The 15,282-nt window shown below is 39.6% G+C and overlaps 1 protein-coding gene across 3 annotated transcripts in view; it reads left to right on the top strand.

Annotated features, from left to right (window-relative positions):
* SAAL1 (serum amyloid A like 1) overlaps nucleotides 1-15,282 on the top strand; it is a 52,589-nt gene that overhangs the window by 686 nt on the left and 36,621 nt on the right. Inside the window, exons 2-12 of one of the 3 annotated variants that reach the window (XM_025202126.1) lie at nucleotides 689-802; nucleotides 2,695-2,778; nucleotides 3,926-4,005; nucleotides 4,961-5,020; nucleotides 5,252-5,367; nucleotides 6,905-7,088; nucleotides 7,417-7,499; nucleotides 8,500-8,688; nucleotides 9,610-9,806; nucleotides 10,919-11,011; nucleotides 12,619-12,717. In XM_025202126.1, the coding sequence (XP_025057911.1) occupies nucleotides 689-802; nucleotides 2,695-2,778; nucleotides 3,926-4,005; nucleotides 4,961-5,020; nucleotides 5,252-5,367; nucleotides 6,905-7,088; nucleotides 7,417-7,499; nucleotides 8,500-8,688; nucleotides 9,610-9,806; nucleotides 10,919-11,011; nucleotides 12,619-12,711 (1,293 nt within the window). In that variant the 3' untranslated portion in view covers nucleotides 12,712-12,717. Of the gene's footprint in view, nucleotides 1-688; nucleotides 803-2,694; nucleotides 2,779-3,925; nucleotides 4,006-4,960; nucleotides 5,021-5,251; nucleotides 5,368-6,904; nucleotides 7,089-7,416; nucleotides 7,500-8,499; nucleotides 8,689-9,609; nucleotides 9,807-10,918; nucleotides 11,012-12,618; nucleotides 13,914-15,282 lie in introns of those variants that run through there. The other 2 variants (XM_006021998.2, XM_025202127.1) reach the window with 2 other exon arrangements.

Below are 15,282 nucleotides of genomic sequence, written 5' to 3'. Positions count from 1 at the left end.
CAGGAGTTTAGTTACAGCTGGCATGGCTTTAACTCCAGATGGGATGGCTTTGTGGACTGTATCTTTGATATCCTTGAGTTAGAGGACTTGGGATCAAGCATTCCCTGCCAGCTGTCCAGTTGAGCATACCTGGAGCACTAGGCTCCAGTTGTGTCCTCAGAGCCCCTCTGCAAGGAGTTAAGTCCCCCTGACAAATCAGTTGGTTCATGACGTGGGGCAGCACTCCTTTGACAAAAGTTGGGGGGTAAGGGAGGCATCTTGAGGCGAAAACAATTGAGAATCGCTGCCCTAGTAGTTTTCCATAGTCAACCAGTGATAACTAAGAGCTGGTTTTGCCCAGGAAGTGCCTTGAGTCTAAAAAACTTGAGAACCATTGTGGTAATACTTCCTGTCAAGAATAAGCTGATCAGCAGAGGATCCTACTTATTAAACCTGTTCAGCGGGGGAAAGCGAGGCAGGATGAGATGAAAGGCCTGCTGACCTTGTAAAGCAAGCCTCTTTTGGCAAAGCAGGGAGTGATTCAAAAGTACTGAATGCTTCTGTGAGTTTTGTGAGTGCTTGAGAAGAATATGTTTAGTCACTTGTTGTTGTTTTTTTCCTAACTAAAACTGTAACTTGTTCTAACTCCTTGCATTTCTTCGCTGTAGCTCAGTAATTCTAGCCCCGTTTTCTCTTCTGTACTTCATAGGTTATTAGCCCTGAAAAGAATGATTCGAACTTGAGCAATGAGGAGATACAGACAGAGCTAGAGGAAGAAATGGAGAATGACATATGTAAAGTGTGGGATATGTCCATGGATGAGGTATGTGAAGTAGTCTTATGTAGTGAAATGTTGAAAGTAACTGTATAGTTAAGAATTTTTTTGCAGTTTTGGCCTTTTGCTTAATGTTCTTAATTTAAATGTTTCTGAAAGAGGGTTGGTAATATTAGGTCTTGTTTCCATTGTAAAATTCTGCCACCATACTGTATGTCGTATGGAAAAAAAATCATACGTTGTAGTGGATGTAGCTGTGCCAGTGAAATACCTAGTTTGGAAGCAGCTGTGCTAACAAAAGAAGGCTTTTGTTGTTCAGAGAGCTGTTACTCTTCTGGCAACAGAGCTGCATCTGCCCTGGAGAGTTTGCTAATGTGACTCTGCTGTAGTTAGAGCAGCAGTAGCCTTGTAGTGTGGAACAGGGGTGTCAAACTCACTCTGGGCACCTGACTGGCTCCAGACTGTTGGGCTCCTCCTGATCTGGATCTGCAGAACTACTGGCAGCTGTGGCCTTTGCTGCACAGCCCTTGTGCTGCTTCCCCCCCCCCCACACTTTGCAGCAGGTCCTGTCCCCTGCGCACCCCGTCATTATTTCCAGTAGCCTGGTGGGTGAGATGGGATGGCTCGGTGGACCATATCTTTGACATCTCTAGGGTAGAGTTGTCAGAATCAAGGATTCTCAGCCAGCCGTCCAATTTGGATGTCATTGCTCCTTCTCTGTTCTAGCTGACAGTCTTCTGACACCCTAAAGCAGGTAGTAATTTGACATGAAAAAGATTAATGATGGCGCCATGTATACTTTAAAGACTAGGATGAAAATAGCAAGAATTTTTCTGGCACCCTAAACTAATCGCTAGGTCATGTACAAGAGTCTTCAGTTTGATGTCAGTTGCTGGTACCGAGTTGTTTTTTGAAGGTAGGGAACAGAGCTCTGTGTCTGTGTAGGTAGGGAACAGGGCTCTTGGACTGCTTATGGAACAGGATCTGCCATCTGGTGCTCATTGGTTCAGAATTCTCTGGGATAAATGACACCATATTGGAAGCCTCCATATTTTCATATGACTTATTAGAGTTCATATGTCAACTAATATGGAAATTAATTCTTTTGTATATCTTAGAACTGTATAATGGTTGTTTACAATTTCAGCTTTTTAATCTCTAGCGATTACATTTCTAGCCTTTTTAATATCATACTAATGTATAGTTAATGACAATGCTTGTTGCTATTAAATTGTATTATGGTTGATGAATAAACCGTGCCTATGTAGTCTAATAAGACTTTTTTTTTTTTAATTTTGTGATACCTAAAGTTTCCAAGAACCAAAATGTTAGCAAATTCTTGAATAAAGAAAAAAATGCTCTCTTTGTTTAGATGTTTCTAAATAAACAACTTGGAAGATGAGTCCTTTACTTCCAAATAGGGAATTAATTTTCTGGTTTAATGAGGTGGAAAAAGGAAGAGAAGATTTCTACTACATTCTTTTCTGGCCTCTCTGGTTAAGTCCTAGTAGAAAATTTCTTTCCTTATTTACCTTTTTATCTGCCTGAATGTTATGGCATGGTTGAAGAAAATGGCACTGGTTGAATTCTTACTACTTAGTGCTTTTGCCCCAAGAAAAATGAAAAAATCAGTAGTGGACCAAACAGAATATTGATGACTTGTGTAAGATGTTAGTCAATGAATGAAATTCCACAAAGATGGATAAGGATGGTGTAGTAAGGAGCATCACATCAGTGAACACATTTCCTTCTATTATTGACTGTTCTTGACAGCCCAATGAGAATTGGCAGGCAGTTTGGCTGTTGCAGTGAATCTGTCAACTTCTTGACTTGGCCTGATTTCCATGGGAAAGGTTTGATAAATGTGTGAAAAATATATTTTAAAAGAGAAGAGCAACAGTCATATTTACTTATAAAGAATAAATATTTTTCTCCTGCAGGATGTTGCTTTATTTCTTCAAGAGTTTAATGCCCCTGATATATTTATGGGAGTGTTGGCCAAGTCAAAGTGTCCTAGACTCACTGTAAGTATAAGTTACTGGAAAGCCTTGCTTATTTAACAGCAATAGCAGATATTTTGGGGTGGGTGCATGTAAAATGTCCCTGTCCTCTGTGTTCTATTTTTGTATGAAGGTTGGGGCTTCTAAAATTCACTAAATCCAATTTTAAAATGTTATTTATGTACACTGGTGTAAAAAATGAAGAAGCATGGGATCTCTTACAGAAACTTTGGTATGGATGTGTACCATTGTCAGTGAAAGAGAATAGCTTTGTTTCAAGCCCAATAACAGGGCATGTTTTACTTGATATCTTCATCCTGACACTGATTTAAAATTGGTAAGGATTATGTTTATGACCACTGTTGCAAGATTAGTCCTTAAAACACATCATAAATAAAATAAAGTTTTAGCTTGGTTGCTTTTCCCTCTTCAGAAACTAAGACTAGGATTTTCAAGTGCTCTCACTGAAGTTATTGGAAATATTACTATAGACAGAAAACTTTTGAAAGCATAATAGTTAATTATTTACACACTGGGTTTACATTCTCTGGTAAGTATGACATTCCCTTCTGTCTCTAACAATTTGATATGGTGACTGTTACATTAAATGTAACAAACATGAATATGCTAGTTGAGATGACTCCTTAATGTGTTCATATTTTGTTAGTTGCTAAGGCTAGAATCCAAATTACCTTACTGAAAATTGGAAATGCCCATGGCATTCATTACTAGTGCTGGCCACTTGCAAAATGTTTTAATACTTGCATTGTTCCCTTCGTAGAGTTGTAAGTTCTTTTGGTCTGAAGTTCCAAATTATATCTGTTGTATTTATTTTTTTAAATCTTTGTAAACAGTAATTTTTTTTCATATGGGAAGGTGAATGTGTTCCAATATTGCGTTTGTGTCCATCAATGGGTGTTGAACATGCTAGACTTGGGCACGGGGAAGCGACACATGGCGGCACAGAGTGCTGGATGGTGGCAGCAGTCCTGTTCCCTGCACCACAGCTTCTAGGGAGGGAAGCAAAGTTTGGGACCCACTTTTAAGTTGCTGGCCGCCAGGGGGTCGAGATGTCAAAATGTTTGAGAACCCCTGCTTCATACCAAGGTGTTGAAAGAGAGATTATGAGCTGTAGTGCTTTTGCTTAATCTGCTCTTCTTTGTTTTCACAGGAAATCTGTGTGGGAATATTGGGTAATATGGCCTGTTTCCAAGATATATGCATGTCTATTAGTAAAGATGAGAATCTTGGGTAAGTGTGTGTGTGTGTGTACAACACCAGCAAGTATTAAATATTGGTTGAAAGCTTTTTGAATAATACCTTTTGGATTAAGTAGAAAAATCTAGTCTCAGTAGCAGTATTTCTTTTTATTCAGTTTTTTTTATATAAAAGTAATTTACTGGGTTTCTTTTATGTTAACTCCACTACTTTTCTATTTTCTTAATTCATGCTATTTTATATAAAGAGGAAGAAAAACTTTATCTGCTGCACCTTTCCAGCCAAAGTTCAAGCATTTCATCAGATGAGTTAGTTACTGCTGTAACAGTGTTGGAGATGATACTCTTTGGAAAGTCTTTTAAGTTATTGCAACAAAACAGAACAGCCAGCGTAGTAAAGTGAGGACCTGTTCATTACTCATAAGTCTCCCCTCAGATCATAAGCACTACCATTTGCATTGACAAAAGCTTAGGAATGCATTTGTTTACGAATGTTTTGGGAATTGCAAGTATAAATCCTTGAACAAATGGAAGTTCTAACTTTTATTTTAATCAAGCTGCTCATATGAAAAAAACGATGTGAACATAACCCTAGAACAGGAATCTGCAACATTAGCTGGCAGGGAGGCTGGAATGACCCAGTTGAGGTTGGAGATAGCAGGGCCTTAGGACCCAGCCACTACCACTTTTCCCAGCTGTCACAGCACCACAGTAGCACCCCTTTGCCAGATGCTGTGCTGCAGTCAGATGGCATGAGTTAGGCAGAGCCCTCTCCACCAAAGCCAGTACTGTCCAACTATAGCACAATGCGATGTGGGAGCCCTGCTGCTGGAGCCCCCGCTGCCCAGCTGAGCAGTGGCTCAGTGAGAGTCCCTCACCACTGAATGCTTCTGAAGCCACAGCATAGGTTGCCAACCCCTGCCCAGGAACATTTATTTTCTCTTAATAAAAACAGTTCATTAAGCTTGCTTTTCAACTTCTATTTACAGACAAGTTTTACTGCAGCGTTTATGTGATTCAGATTCTCCTACTCTGCTGGAAACAAGCAGGTAAGTCATCTTAAAGAATATTAACGATTAAGAGTGTGACGTGTATAATGGCTGTAAAGAGAACTTGTGAGAGTGGGCTCATTTGTATTTTTGTTTCCCCTTCTCCTCTCAGTTCTACAGCGTCCCTGGATTTCATTCAGCAAGGGCTAAATGTTTATTTGTTACCAATAAATCCAGAACAACTAGTGTTACATTTGTGCTTAATTTGCTAAACCTACAATTCTTCTCTAGGTTATTGTTAACGTGCCTCTCCCAACCAGATGTGGCCAATATCTGGGTTGAAAGAATCCGGGAAAACCCCTCTGTATATGACTGTGTTTGTTTTATCATGTCAAGCTCTACAAATGGTGAGTTGTCAAGGAGTTGCTATATTGCTAGTTAAAATACTGTGTTGAAGTATAGCAAAGACTCGAATAGTTTTGACTCGGAAGTGGGGATGCAGTTTTGATGATGTAAATGTCATGAGTTAAGAGAAGACCTGTATACACTGAACCTGCTCTTGCAAGGTATATACACCTTTGGTGGTAAAGCAAAATTTTAAAAAAGTTGATTTTACATTATTGAAATAAGTATAATTAGACCAGGGCAGTTGGTAGAATGATACAGTTGCTCTGAATCTTAGTTCAGTCTTGCATTTACTTTGTTACATAAATGCGTCAGGCCTTTCTTCTAGCTGAGCCCAACATAGTGAAAAATAAACTTCAGAAAAACGAGACGGCTAAGCAGCTGTTTTCCTTATTTTTGTAGCCCTTACACCGTTTTAAGCATGTAGCTTAGTTTACTTCAACATTTTTGAACTAGAAAACATTTTGCTACATTTATCTGAATCTAGGATGGCCCTAAATGTAAGACAACTCTCCAGTTGTTAGATTCTGCAGGGGGGCAGGGGCAGGTGATATGGGAAGGTCAAGCAGCTTGCCCCTTGCTTGTGCCTGCCTGCCCCCTCTCTCCCTGAACTCTGCCCTGGGCTAGAGTGGGCAGTGCCTGCCGGCACTGGAAAGGGCAGGGAGAGAGGCAGGTGAACAGCAGAGGCTGCAGACGCGGGGGAGGGGATGATGGTGGATGGATACAAGGGGAAGATGGCAGGGTGCAGAGACAGTGGGGGGATAGGCAGCAGCTATGGCTCTGGCTGTCTGCCCACACTCCCCTTCCCCCACCTCGTACTCAGTTCCAAGATGAGGGGCTCCTTTCCCTGTATTAAATGATGGGGAGAGAACTTCATCTTGGAATCTAGTAAATACGATACTTTTGTGTTCAGGTGAATCAAAACTACAGTGTGCATTTGTCTAGAAATACTAGCATTCCAGCTTTGGGACTCAGAAAAATGTTCCTAACTTCTGTTTATTAATAAATAATACTATTCTGCATTTCTGTTTGAGGTTCTAATTACGTGTCTGGTTTCAGTGGGATTAATTTAAGGGGTAATATACTGGCTAGCATAGGTAAGGGTAGCACAGTTAGGTAATCTATAAATATTTAGAAATAAATAATTTTGTTGTTGATTTTCCTGGTATCGGGATTTGGCCTTTTTAAATCAACTACATTTTAAAGCACTCTTGTAAAGTAAGGAAGTACTATAGGTCTGCTTTATTAACATGGCAAGAAAACAGGTGGATATTAACTCCTTTTTCCAGGTTCACAGAGAAAGGAATAGAGTTCAGACCTCTTAAGTCCCCTCAAATACATTTTACCATGAAAGACATATTTCCCCTTCAAAGACCAGACCCCAATCAATCTATAGTGGATCAATATGTATGAATAAAATATACTAGCACCATAATCCAAATCATGCTTTGTAGGTATTCCCATGGGTAAGAGTTTTGCATGCTAGTTTTTCATCATTCATAGTCTCAAATTTGATTGATATGTCTCTCTTTTGTGCAGTTGAATTGCTGGTAAAAGTGGGTGAAGTGGTAGATAAGCTCTTTGATCTAGATGAAGATCTAATGTTAAATTGGATTAAAAATTGCTCTCGTCAGTCAGTGGGTCAGTCTACAGATGATTCCCCAGAAGAACTTCCAGATTTTAATATTGTGCCTTGTTTACTTGAAGCAGCAAAACAAGTTCGGTAAGTGTCCTTTTTCTTTTAGTTCTGGAGACAGAGGAACTTTTGTTGATTACCTTCTTAGAGACCAGTTCTGACTTTAGTGGGAGCACTATGTATGAATAACAGTTTGCAAGATTAGTTTTGACATTGGTAGAGTAAACATGCAGTTACTTGTTATTACAAAATCTCTGTTGAACTTGTTGGATGTTACTTGTATCCTAGGGCTTATTAACAGTAATTTTTAAAATTAATATTGCATTTTATTCTTATTAGGAGTATTAACTTCTGTTAGATCTTATTTCCTAATATGGAGGTCATTAATATTGTCTTTGGTTTTTGTTTGGTGTAGATCAGATAGCCCAGAAGGACTTGATGTTTACATGCATATCTTACAGCTTCTAACCACAGTGGATGAAGGCATTCAGGCTATTGGTAAGACACTTGAATTGCACTGAAATTGGTTTATTTGATTTCTGTGCTGCTTTTCCAGCAAAGGTGCAAGACCGCTTACAAAAAAAACCCCAAAATGATTTGTTGTACAGTAATTTGTAATACAGGAGAATGAACTTGAGAACAAAACAACTTAAAAAGCAAGTGGAGGTAACAAAATTAAGCAGAAACCCCTTAAATCAGAGGTGTCAAACATACTGTGGATCCTGTGCTGGAGCTGGAGCCCAGCTCAAGGCATGCAGCAATGGCAGTTCCAGCTCTGGGTGGAGCTGCCGCCATTTGCCCTAGGTTGGAGCTGCATCTGTTGCTCCTGCCACTACCTCATGCTCCAAGTCAGAGCCTTGTGCTCTTGGCTAGATCCAGCCTGGAACATGAGGTGAGTTTCATACCTCGGCCTTAAATGATACGCTAGCCTTGTCTGCTAAATGCCTGTCCAAATAGGAAGAAAAGGTGCTTTGGGTAAATATGATATCTTTAATTAGACCAACTAAATAGTTGGAAAAATTCTTTTTTGCAAGTTTTTGGGAACAAACACCCTTCTTTAAGCACAGGGAGAGTCTGCTAGCAACAGACAAAATAGACTCTCCCTGTGCCTGAAGAAGGATGTTTATACCCAAAAGCTTGTAAGAGAATTTTTCCAACTGTTTAGTTGGTCTAATAAAAGATATCACATTTACCTAAAGAACCTTGTCTGCCTATGTCCTTAGACCAACACAGCTACAAGCGACTGCCCAAATAGGAAGGCTTTCCAGTGTTTCCAGACAATGTCTAGGCTCAGGCTCTGGTGGGTCTCGAGGGAGGGAGTTCCAGAGCTGAGGAGTGATTGCTGAGAGCAATTTTTGCTAACTAGGCATACCACATGGATGGTGCTTGTTAGAAGGTACCTCTTGGCTAACCTTAGGGATTGCAAATTAAGTCATTCTAGATGCTTTAATGGAGAAAAAATAATCCTTTACTTAAATATTATTTTTCTCTTCTCAAGTGCAGTCTCCTGATGGAGGAAAAGAGACTTGGAGTTTGCTTTATGACCTGGTCTGCCATGAACTTTGCCAGCCAGATGATCCACCAATTATTGTTCAAGAACAGAAGACTGTATTGGCCTCTATTTTGTCTGTGTTGTCAGCCATGTTTGCTTCACAAACAGAACAAGAATATGTCAAGATGAGAAAAAGCAAGTGTCACCTGTACTATTTACATTACATAAGATTCAGATGGGGATTTTTGAATGCTACAAAGTTTAAGAGATTATATATAAAGAGAGAAGTGATGCCCAAAATTCAGTTCTAGCTTATTGGTCAGTTTCTGATCACACCTAAGATTTGGAACATGAGGCTTCAATTCAGTCTTTCTCCTCTGGTTAAGATGTGAGAAATGAGAATGCAGAGTAGTCTTAGTTAATGTCAGAGGCCTCTGTTGCAGGTACTTTAAGAGGTGGAGAATTGTACATTTCTATTTTTTTTTATTTGTTTCAGCACTGAGTGTGTTACTGATCAAAACTTGGGCCAACATTCATATGTTCATGTGACATTTTTGGATTTACTACTTCGCAGAATTTTTACTGTATCAGCCCCTGTTTCTTAAAACAAAAAGATTGAAAGCCATTTTCATTGATGTCCAGGTTTCCTTTGCTAGCAGGTCCTAGTTTGTAAAGGTAAGGGGGAGAGGATACAAGAGGCCGTGATCCCTTCCTCCCCTCTCTTTGCAGCTAAGCTGGACTAATAGTGGGATCATGTTTCCCCTGGGAAAGGTTGGGGCAGGTGCTTTGGCTCTGCTAGCTGAGGTTTTGGGAAGAATTGTTCTTGATGTAACTTTACAGCTGTGGAGGTTCTCTGTTGCACTTCCCCATGCCTTGAGGCTATGGATTTTAAGTAAGCACAATGTGCAGTTTGAGAGTGGGATGCCAGCTGCTTATAATCCTCTCTCTTCCTGTGTTATTGCCTAACAGTTTACAGACCTCTAATTGACCATCATTGACTGCTGATAAAATAACTTCATGAAACAATTTGATATACATACCCCTTGTATTAATTCTTTGTTTCAAAATCTGTGTTTTCAGTCTGTTAAACTTTGGTTTCCTGCTTATGTACATTAGATATGCCTCTGATTGGCAGCCTGATTCGTGTCTTACAATATATGGAGGACTGTGGAAAGAGGTCTGTAGATAATTCAAAAGAATCCAAGCCAGATGAGACTGAAAAGTCAGGACTAACTCAGGAAGACTTCCATTTGAAAATTTTGAAGGATATCTGCTGTGAATTACTTTCTAACATGCTTCAAGAATTGACTAAGGTAAGAACCATTCTAGGAGGAATTTATATATAGTAGGAGAAGACGAAACCTTATTTTTCAAGGGGAATTTTCCTTTGTTCAGTTTTCTCTGTTCTTTACAATGAGAACTACATACTAGAGGCCTAGTTGCATGAGCTCTTGATTAAGGAATTGGTTGGTACAACAGCAGCCTGACACATGGATAGGGACCTTCACAGCTATTTGTCTGTTTCCAGAGCTGAGTCTCTAGAGCTCTGGGTGGCCAACCTTTTAAGACAAGTATGATAAAAGTTAAGCCCCACCGTCTCCCTTTGCTGCTCTTGAGCGGGCAGGCCAACCAGAAGAATACCTTAGTGCCAAAATAGATGTGTGTGTGGTTGGGGGGGGGGGGGGCTGGGCTGTGCTGTGCTCAAGTCTGTGGCTGCAGCTGCATGTAGCAGAATGGGGTAGGGGAAGGACATTACTGCAAGAGGAGGTAGTGTCAGGTTTTATGAGCCAGGGTAACCTTTCCCTGTTCTTGCATCCACCACAGTTTTTTATAGTGAGGATTCAAAGCCCTGAATTCAGGAGTGGCTGCAGGGCCAGGAGTGGTTAACTTAGTTTTTGGCAGTGATACCTGTCACTTCTTTCAGCAGCATCCTGCCCTCACTCTGCTCCCTACCTTATTCTGGTACCTCCCTTTCCTGAGTGCTCAGAGCTTGTGTGCCACACACAGATGCTGCCTGTGTCACTTGTCCTGCAGGCCTGTCATCTGTGGTCTAGACTGTTCTGTGGAATGACTTTTCCTATTCTGTTCTTGATTGCCATCTGAAAAGCATTCTTGATGTACATTTTCCTTATCTCATATGAATGAATTGAGTTTCCTATATATAAAGTGTCACTTTCACATTTTGAACCAAGAGTTTACTTAGCTGTGACAGTATTCAGGCTGTGAGACCACTTTCCCATCCTTTGCATTCAGTTTTGTTTCCGTTGTTGCCTCTGGACGTCAAGTTCTGTTGCTTGTTCAGTGTGTTTTACCTGCTGTGCAACACAGTGTTGCATGTGGCTTTATGTATATGATTGTGAGTTTTTGTTTAACTCTTGTGAAATATTAGTTAATTTTTTTTGTGTGTACTATCTTTGTGTTCTAGGAAAATATATTGGAGGGACTAAACCAGGGACATCTCAATGAACAGAAATGTTCCTGTGCATTTAAAAATCTATTACCTCTGTATTTCACGGCGGTGAGTATACGTAGTCTTTTAACATGGATGACTAATAGTTATAATAAGATGTAGATGAAGGGCAGGATTGCTCTGACGCATGATACAGTACTTAATGCAGTGTAAAACAGATCTACATTCTTCCCTTTTTCTTTTGGCTCATTTCAGATTAAACTTGGGTTAGATTGTCAGCTGATGTAAATTGGCAGGACTCTATTGAAATTAGTGGAGTTCTGCCAATTGACATGAACTAAAGATTTGTTCCATTATGTTTTTTTATAGCATATTTTTAATATGCACAGCTTATTAGGTGACTTTTTTTTTTTAAAGGAAATAAAATGTGAGTGACCTGTTCCCCCTCAAACCTTAAAATATCCATTTTTTCTGATGTAAGCCTAAGTCTTTACTGACATTACACAGGAATAGTTTCATAGTTTTAGGGTCGGAAGGGACCTAATAGATCTTCTAGCCCGACCCCCCCGCCAGGGCGGGAGAACAACCCAAAAACAAAACAAAACAAAACCAAACCTAAAAACAAAACAAAACAAAACCTAAAAACAAAAACGGGACTCAAATGAGTCCAGCCAGGTAAGTATCCAGCCTCTTCTTAAAGATCCCCAGGGTAGGGGCCAGCACCACCTCCCTTGGAAGTTGGTTCCAGCTCCTAGCCGCCCTAACTGTGAAGTAGTTTTTTCGGATGTCCAATCTGTACCTCCTCTCCATCAACTTGTGCCCATTACTCCTTGTTATGCCAGCGGGGGCTAGGGGAAACAGCGTCTCCCCCAAACCCTTCTGATTCCCCCTAGTGAGTTTATAGACGGTCACCAGGTCCCCCCTCAGCCTTCTCTTGTGGAATGCATTCCATCGATTGTTCTATGGAAGCCATTAACACAATGTTTCACTAAGGTCAATAGCTTTTAGCAGGATTCAAAAAAAGGAGTTCAACGTTCTTGTTATGTGTATTAATGAGCAATTAAAAAAAGGCTTGAGAGGCTAGAACCACTTGAACTTTGGGCTTTGCCTATATTGGTCAGCTTTTTAATTTTTGCAGTTTAAAGGGAAACTTATCTTTGAGGGACACGTCCCATAGTGATAAGGGCAAGGTCCTTCTGAAATAGCATTGGCAACAGTCATTGATAGCATACTGGACTAGATTGGTCTCTGATTTGATCCAGTATTGCCGTCCCTATGTTCCATCTGAGGGTGGTTATACAGTGTACCCTGTTTAACAACAGACTCAGAAATGAATAAAGGCCATGTGTGCGCTTACCTGAACTTGAGGTAAGGAGTGCTTATTAAGTGCACAATAACCCATCTTAATTACTGGGGTCATTTTCAAAGCTTCTGATAGGTGCGTTTTAATGGTTGCTTCCCTTTCATTGTTTCTGGTGCAAATTTATATATTTAAATAAGGTACAGTTACATTGCATATTGGACACTAGGGCTGAAATATGCTGTGTACTTAAGTGTTTTATTCATTTAATACATAATTGAAAATATGCTATTTTGAATGTTAGCAGTAAGCAAATATTGGGACCTTTGTTGCAGTGGTATGCAATTTAAGTGAAATGTGCTTCTGTCTGATTATGCATATAAGTGGACTTGAATGTACTTGTATTTTATTTCAGGTGGAGAGTTTTCATGAAGCGTTGCGTGAGGCAGATCAGACTCTTGCAGACAATCTAGAAAAATGTTTCCCAAGCCTCAGGCTCCAGACCTAGGAACATGTGTGTAATATTTTTCTCCTATGGAATGAACATTTTGACTATTTCTTTACATTTGATTTTAAAAATCAAAAAGTCCCTAAATGCAGAGGAACCAAACCCTCCTTACCTGCAGGCAATTAAAAAATTGTCCAGATTACTTTGATTAATCCAGGATTAAGTCAAACTGGGAGGAGGAAGAAAACAAACTTTTATTCAGCTCTGTGTCTTGCAGTCTTGTTTGCTTTGGTGAAGCAAACAAGTAGAACATGAAGTAGAAGTACACTTTTAATAACTCCTGACCCTTTGCTTTTTACCTGTCACTGGAACAAGGACATATGATGAATGTTTCAAAATGGTTCTGGTTTTTCATAAAATTGCTATTGCCAGAAGGAGGAAATCTTAAATATTACCCAGCTAAGTGATTTGTTGATTTTTGAGGGATCTTAGAAAAGCAGAGTTAAAACACATGATAAATTACTTCAGATTTGTGGTGTCTGAAGAGTGTGCCAGTTGTCACCTGCAGAAATGTTGAAGCCTGAGATTTTCAGTGATATTTGAGGAAGTTTGATAGTATATAGTTGCCATTGAATCGTACCTCTCACACTTCTCAAAATCCTCTTAAATGTTAAATGTTTTACATTTTCATATAGTTTATCTGTAGTGTAGTGCAACCCGCATTATCCACTGTATTTAAACATCAGATATGTTTTAACGAGTTCAGCTTGTCTTGTTTCTAAAAACTGGAACTTCTAACAGCTGGCCTTCATTAGATTGCATTGTTAAAGAGGATAGGAGCAAGGTCATGGAGAATAGCTCATTAGTATGCATATAGTACCCTGCTGTCCTGATAGCTGTTGTGAGTATTGTGCTGGTACACATTTTGCTTGCGTTGAGTTACATGTGCAGGTGATAATTTTCAGTGTCTTTTAATGTGGCCTTTTCCTCCAAACTTCAGGTTTTCAGAAGTGATGCAAATATATTTTTCCTCAGGCAGTTGACAATACCTTTGTTGTTAGCAAGGAGACCAAGAACCAGAAAAATCTGACTTAAGTCACCAGTAAAGAGTTTGTGTTTCTGGAAAAGTTTGTATGTTTTGTTTATTGGGAACAGTAGATAACTGTGAATACAGCAACATTGTTTTCATACTGCTTTGACAGCTTTTGAATATTTTCTTAAAACTACAGAATTGTAATAAAGGTTGGTTTTTAAAAAAAAAACAACAACCCGTTGTATTTCTTTATTCTAAGAGTCAGTTTTAATACAGTTTTTCAGAAAATACTGAACATAGAGTTGCTGCTCTCCCAGGAGAAACCGCAAGTGTACAGATGTTAAGTCTTTTTCTTCCAGAGTAAAAATGGCTGCTGCAGGAGAAAAATAACCTGGGAACCACCAGGGTTATATTATTCCATGGAGAGTTTCTCCTGGGAGAGTGAATATATATGCCTCCCTTCTCTCAGAAGAGAACATAGTCCTCCAGCATCCCTCCCACTTCCTCCAGGAAGACAGTGTGTCACTTGCTGGAGTGCTGCTCCAGTAGGAGACAAAATGCGCCTCTTTCCCAATCCTCACGTTGTTCTGCGGGGAAATGCAGGCTGATCATGGGCAGTCTGGGTCAGTCAGTCTGAAATACCCTATGCCATTTGTTGCTAGGCAAACTAAGGGAGGTGACAGAGCATGCAGAGTTTCATGCATCATCTTCTCCCCCCCACCCCCTTCCCCACTGCACAGTGAAAGTACAGCAAGCTCTCTACTCTTCTGGGCTTCAGCATTTGAATATCTGGGTAAGATTTTTCTGCCAGGTGAACAAACCTGGGAGAATTCTCCCAGATTATTTAAATGTGTGTACACAACCATGGTTGCTACTTTCTTCAGTAAAGCTCGCTTGTTAGTACAGAAACGAAACTTGTTCTTCATTCTGTATACCTTGTCTTCCTTTACCAGGCTCTTGTTATAATACTGTCTTTCAGATAATACTGCCTTCGCTTCGTCACTCTGCAGCGTAGAATCTAATGAGACAAGTGAAAGACCACTCCTTTCATTGCATGTTCTTGAACCATGCTTTTTGGAAAATGCACCCTTGCTATCCTTTTATAACATTTAGACCACTTATGTTCAGAATTACTTATTTTCATTGGAATTGTGTCTTCCAGTTCTTCCTCAATCTATTCTGCATAGAAATTGATGTGGGGAAAAGACCAATTGGTTCATCTAGTCCTTCTTTGTGCCATAGTGGAGTATGCTTTTACTCTATATTACCAATTCTTTTTCTTTGGTTTTAAGGGATGCTTTAGTCACTTAGGTGAGGATTTGGCATTTCTCAGAAATAATTGGCCTCCTAGACTGGCTAATACCCAACCTCATAGCCTGTGGTAAAAAAGTAACTGGCTAACCTTTTTATGTGATGGAAAATTATGGGAACTATTCAATTTTCTGTCTCTAAATTCAGAGAGTCACATTTACCCAAATCTAAGATGACCCTCAATTAAGATAGCCTCTAAAAATTTAGATTCTACATATGGAAAAATTATATATTTGTTACAGTTAGATTCTATACCTGGAAAATTATTAGAGGGTTGCCTTAAATTT

Source organism: Alligator sinensis, unplaced genomic scaffold, assembly GCF_000455745.1.
Source record: "Alligator sinensis unplaced genomic scaffold, ASM45574v1 scaffold983_1, whole genome shotgun sequence".
NCBI classification, from domain to species: Eukaryota; Metazoa; Chordata; order Crocodylia; family Alligatoridae; genus Alligator; species Alligator sinensis.
This window is presented reverse-complemented; position numbering and strand designations above follow the sequence as displayed.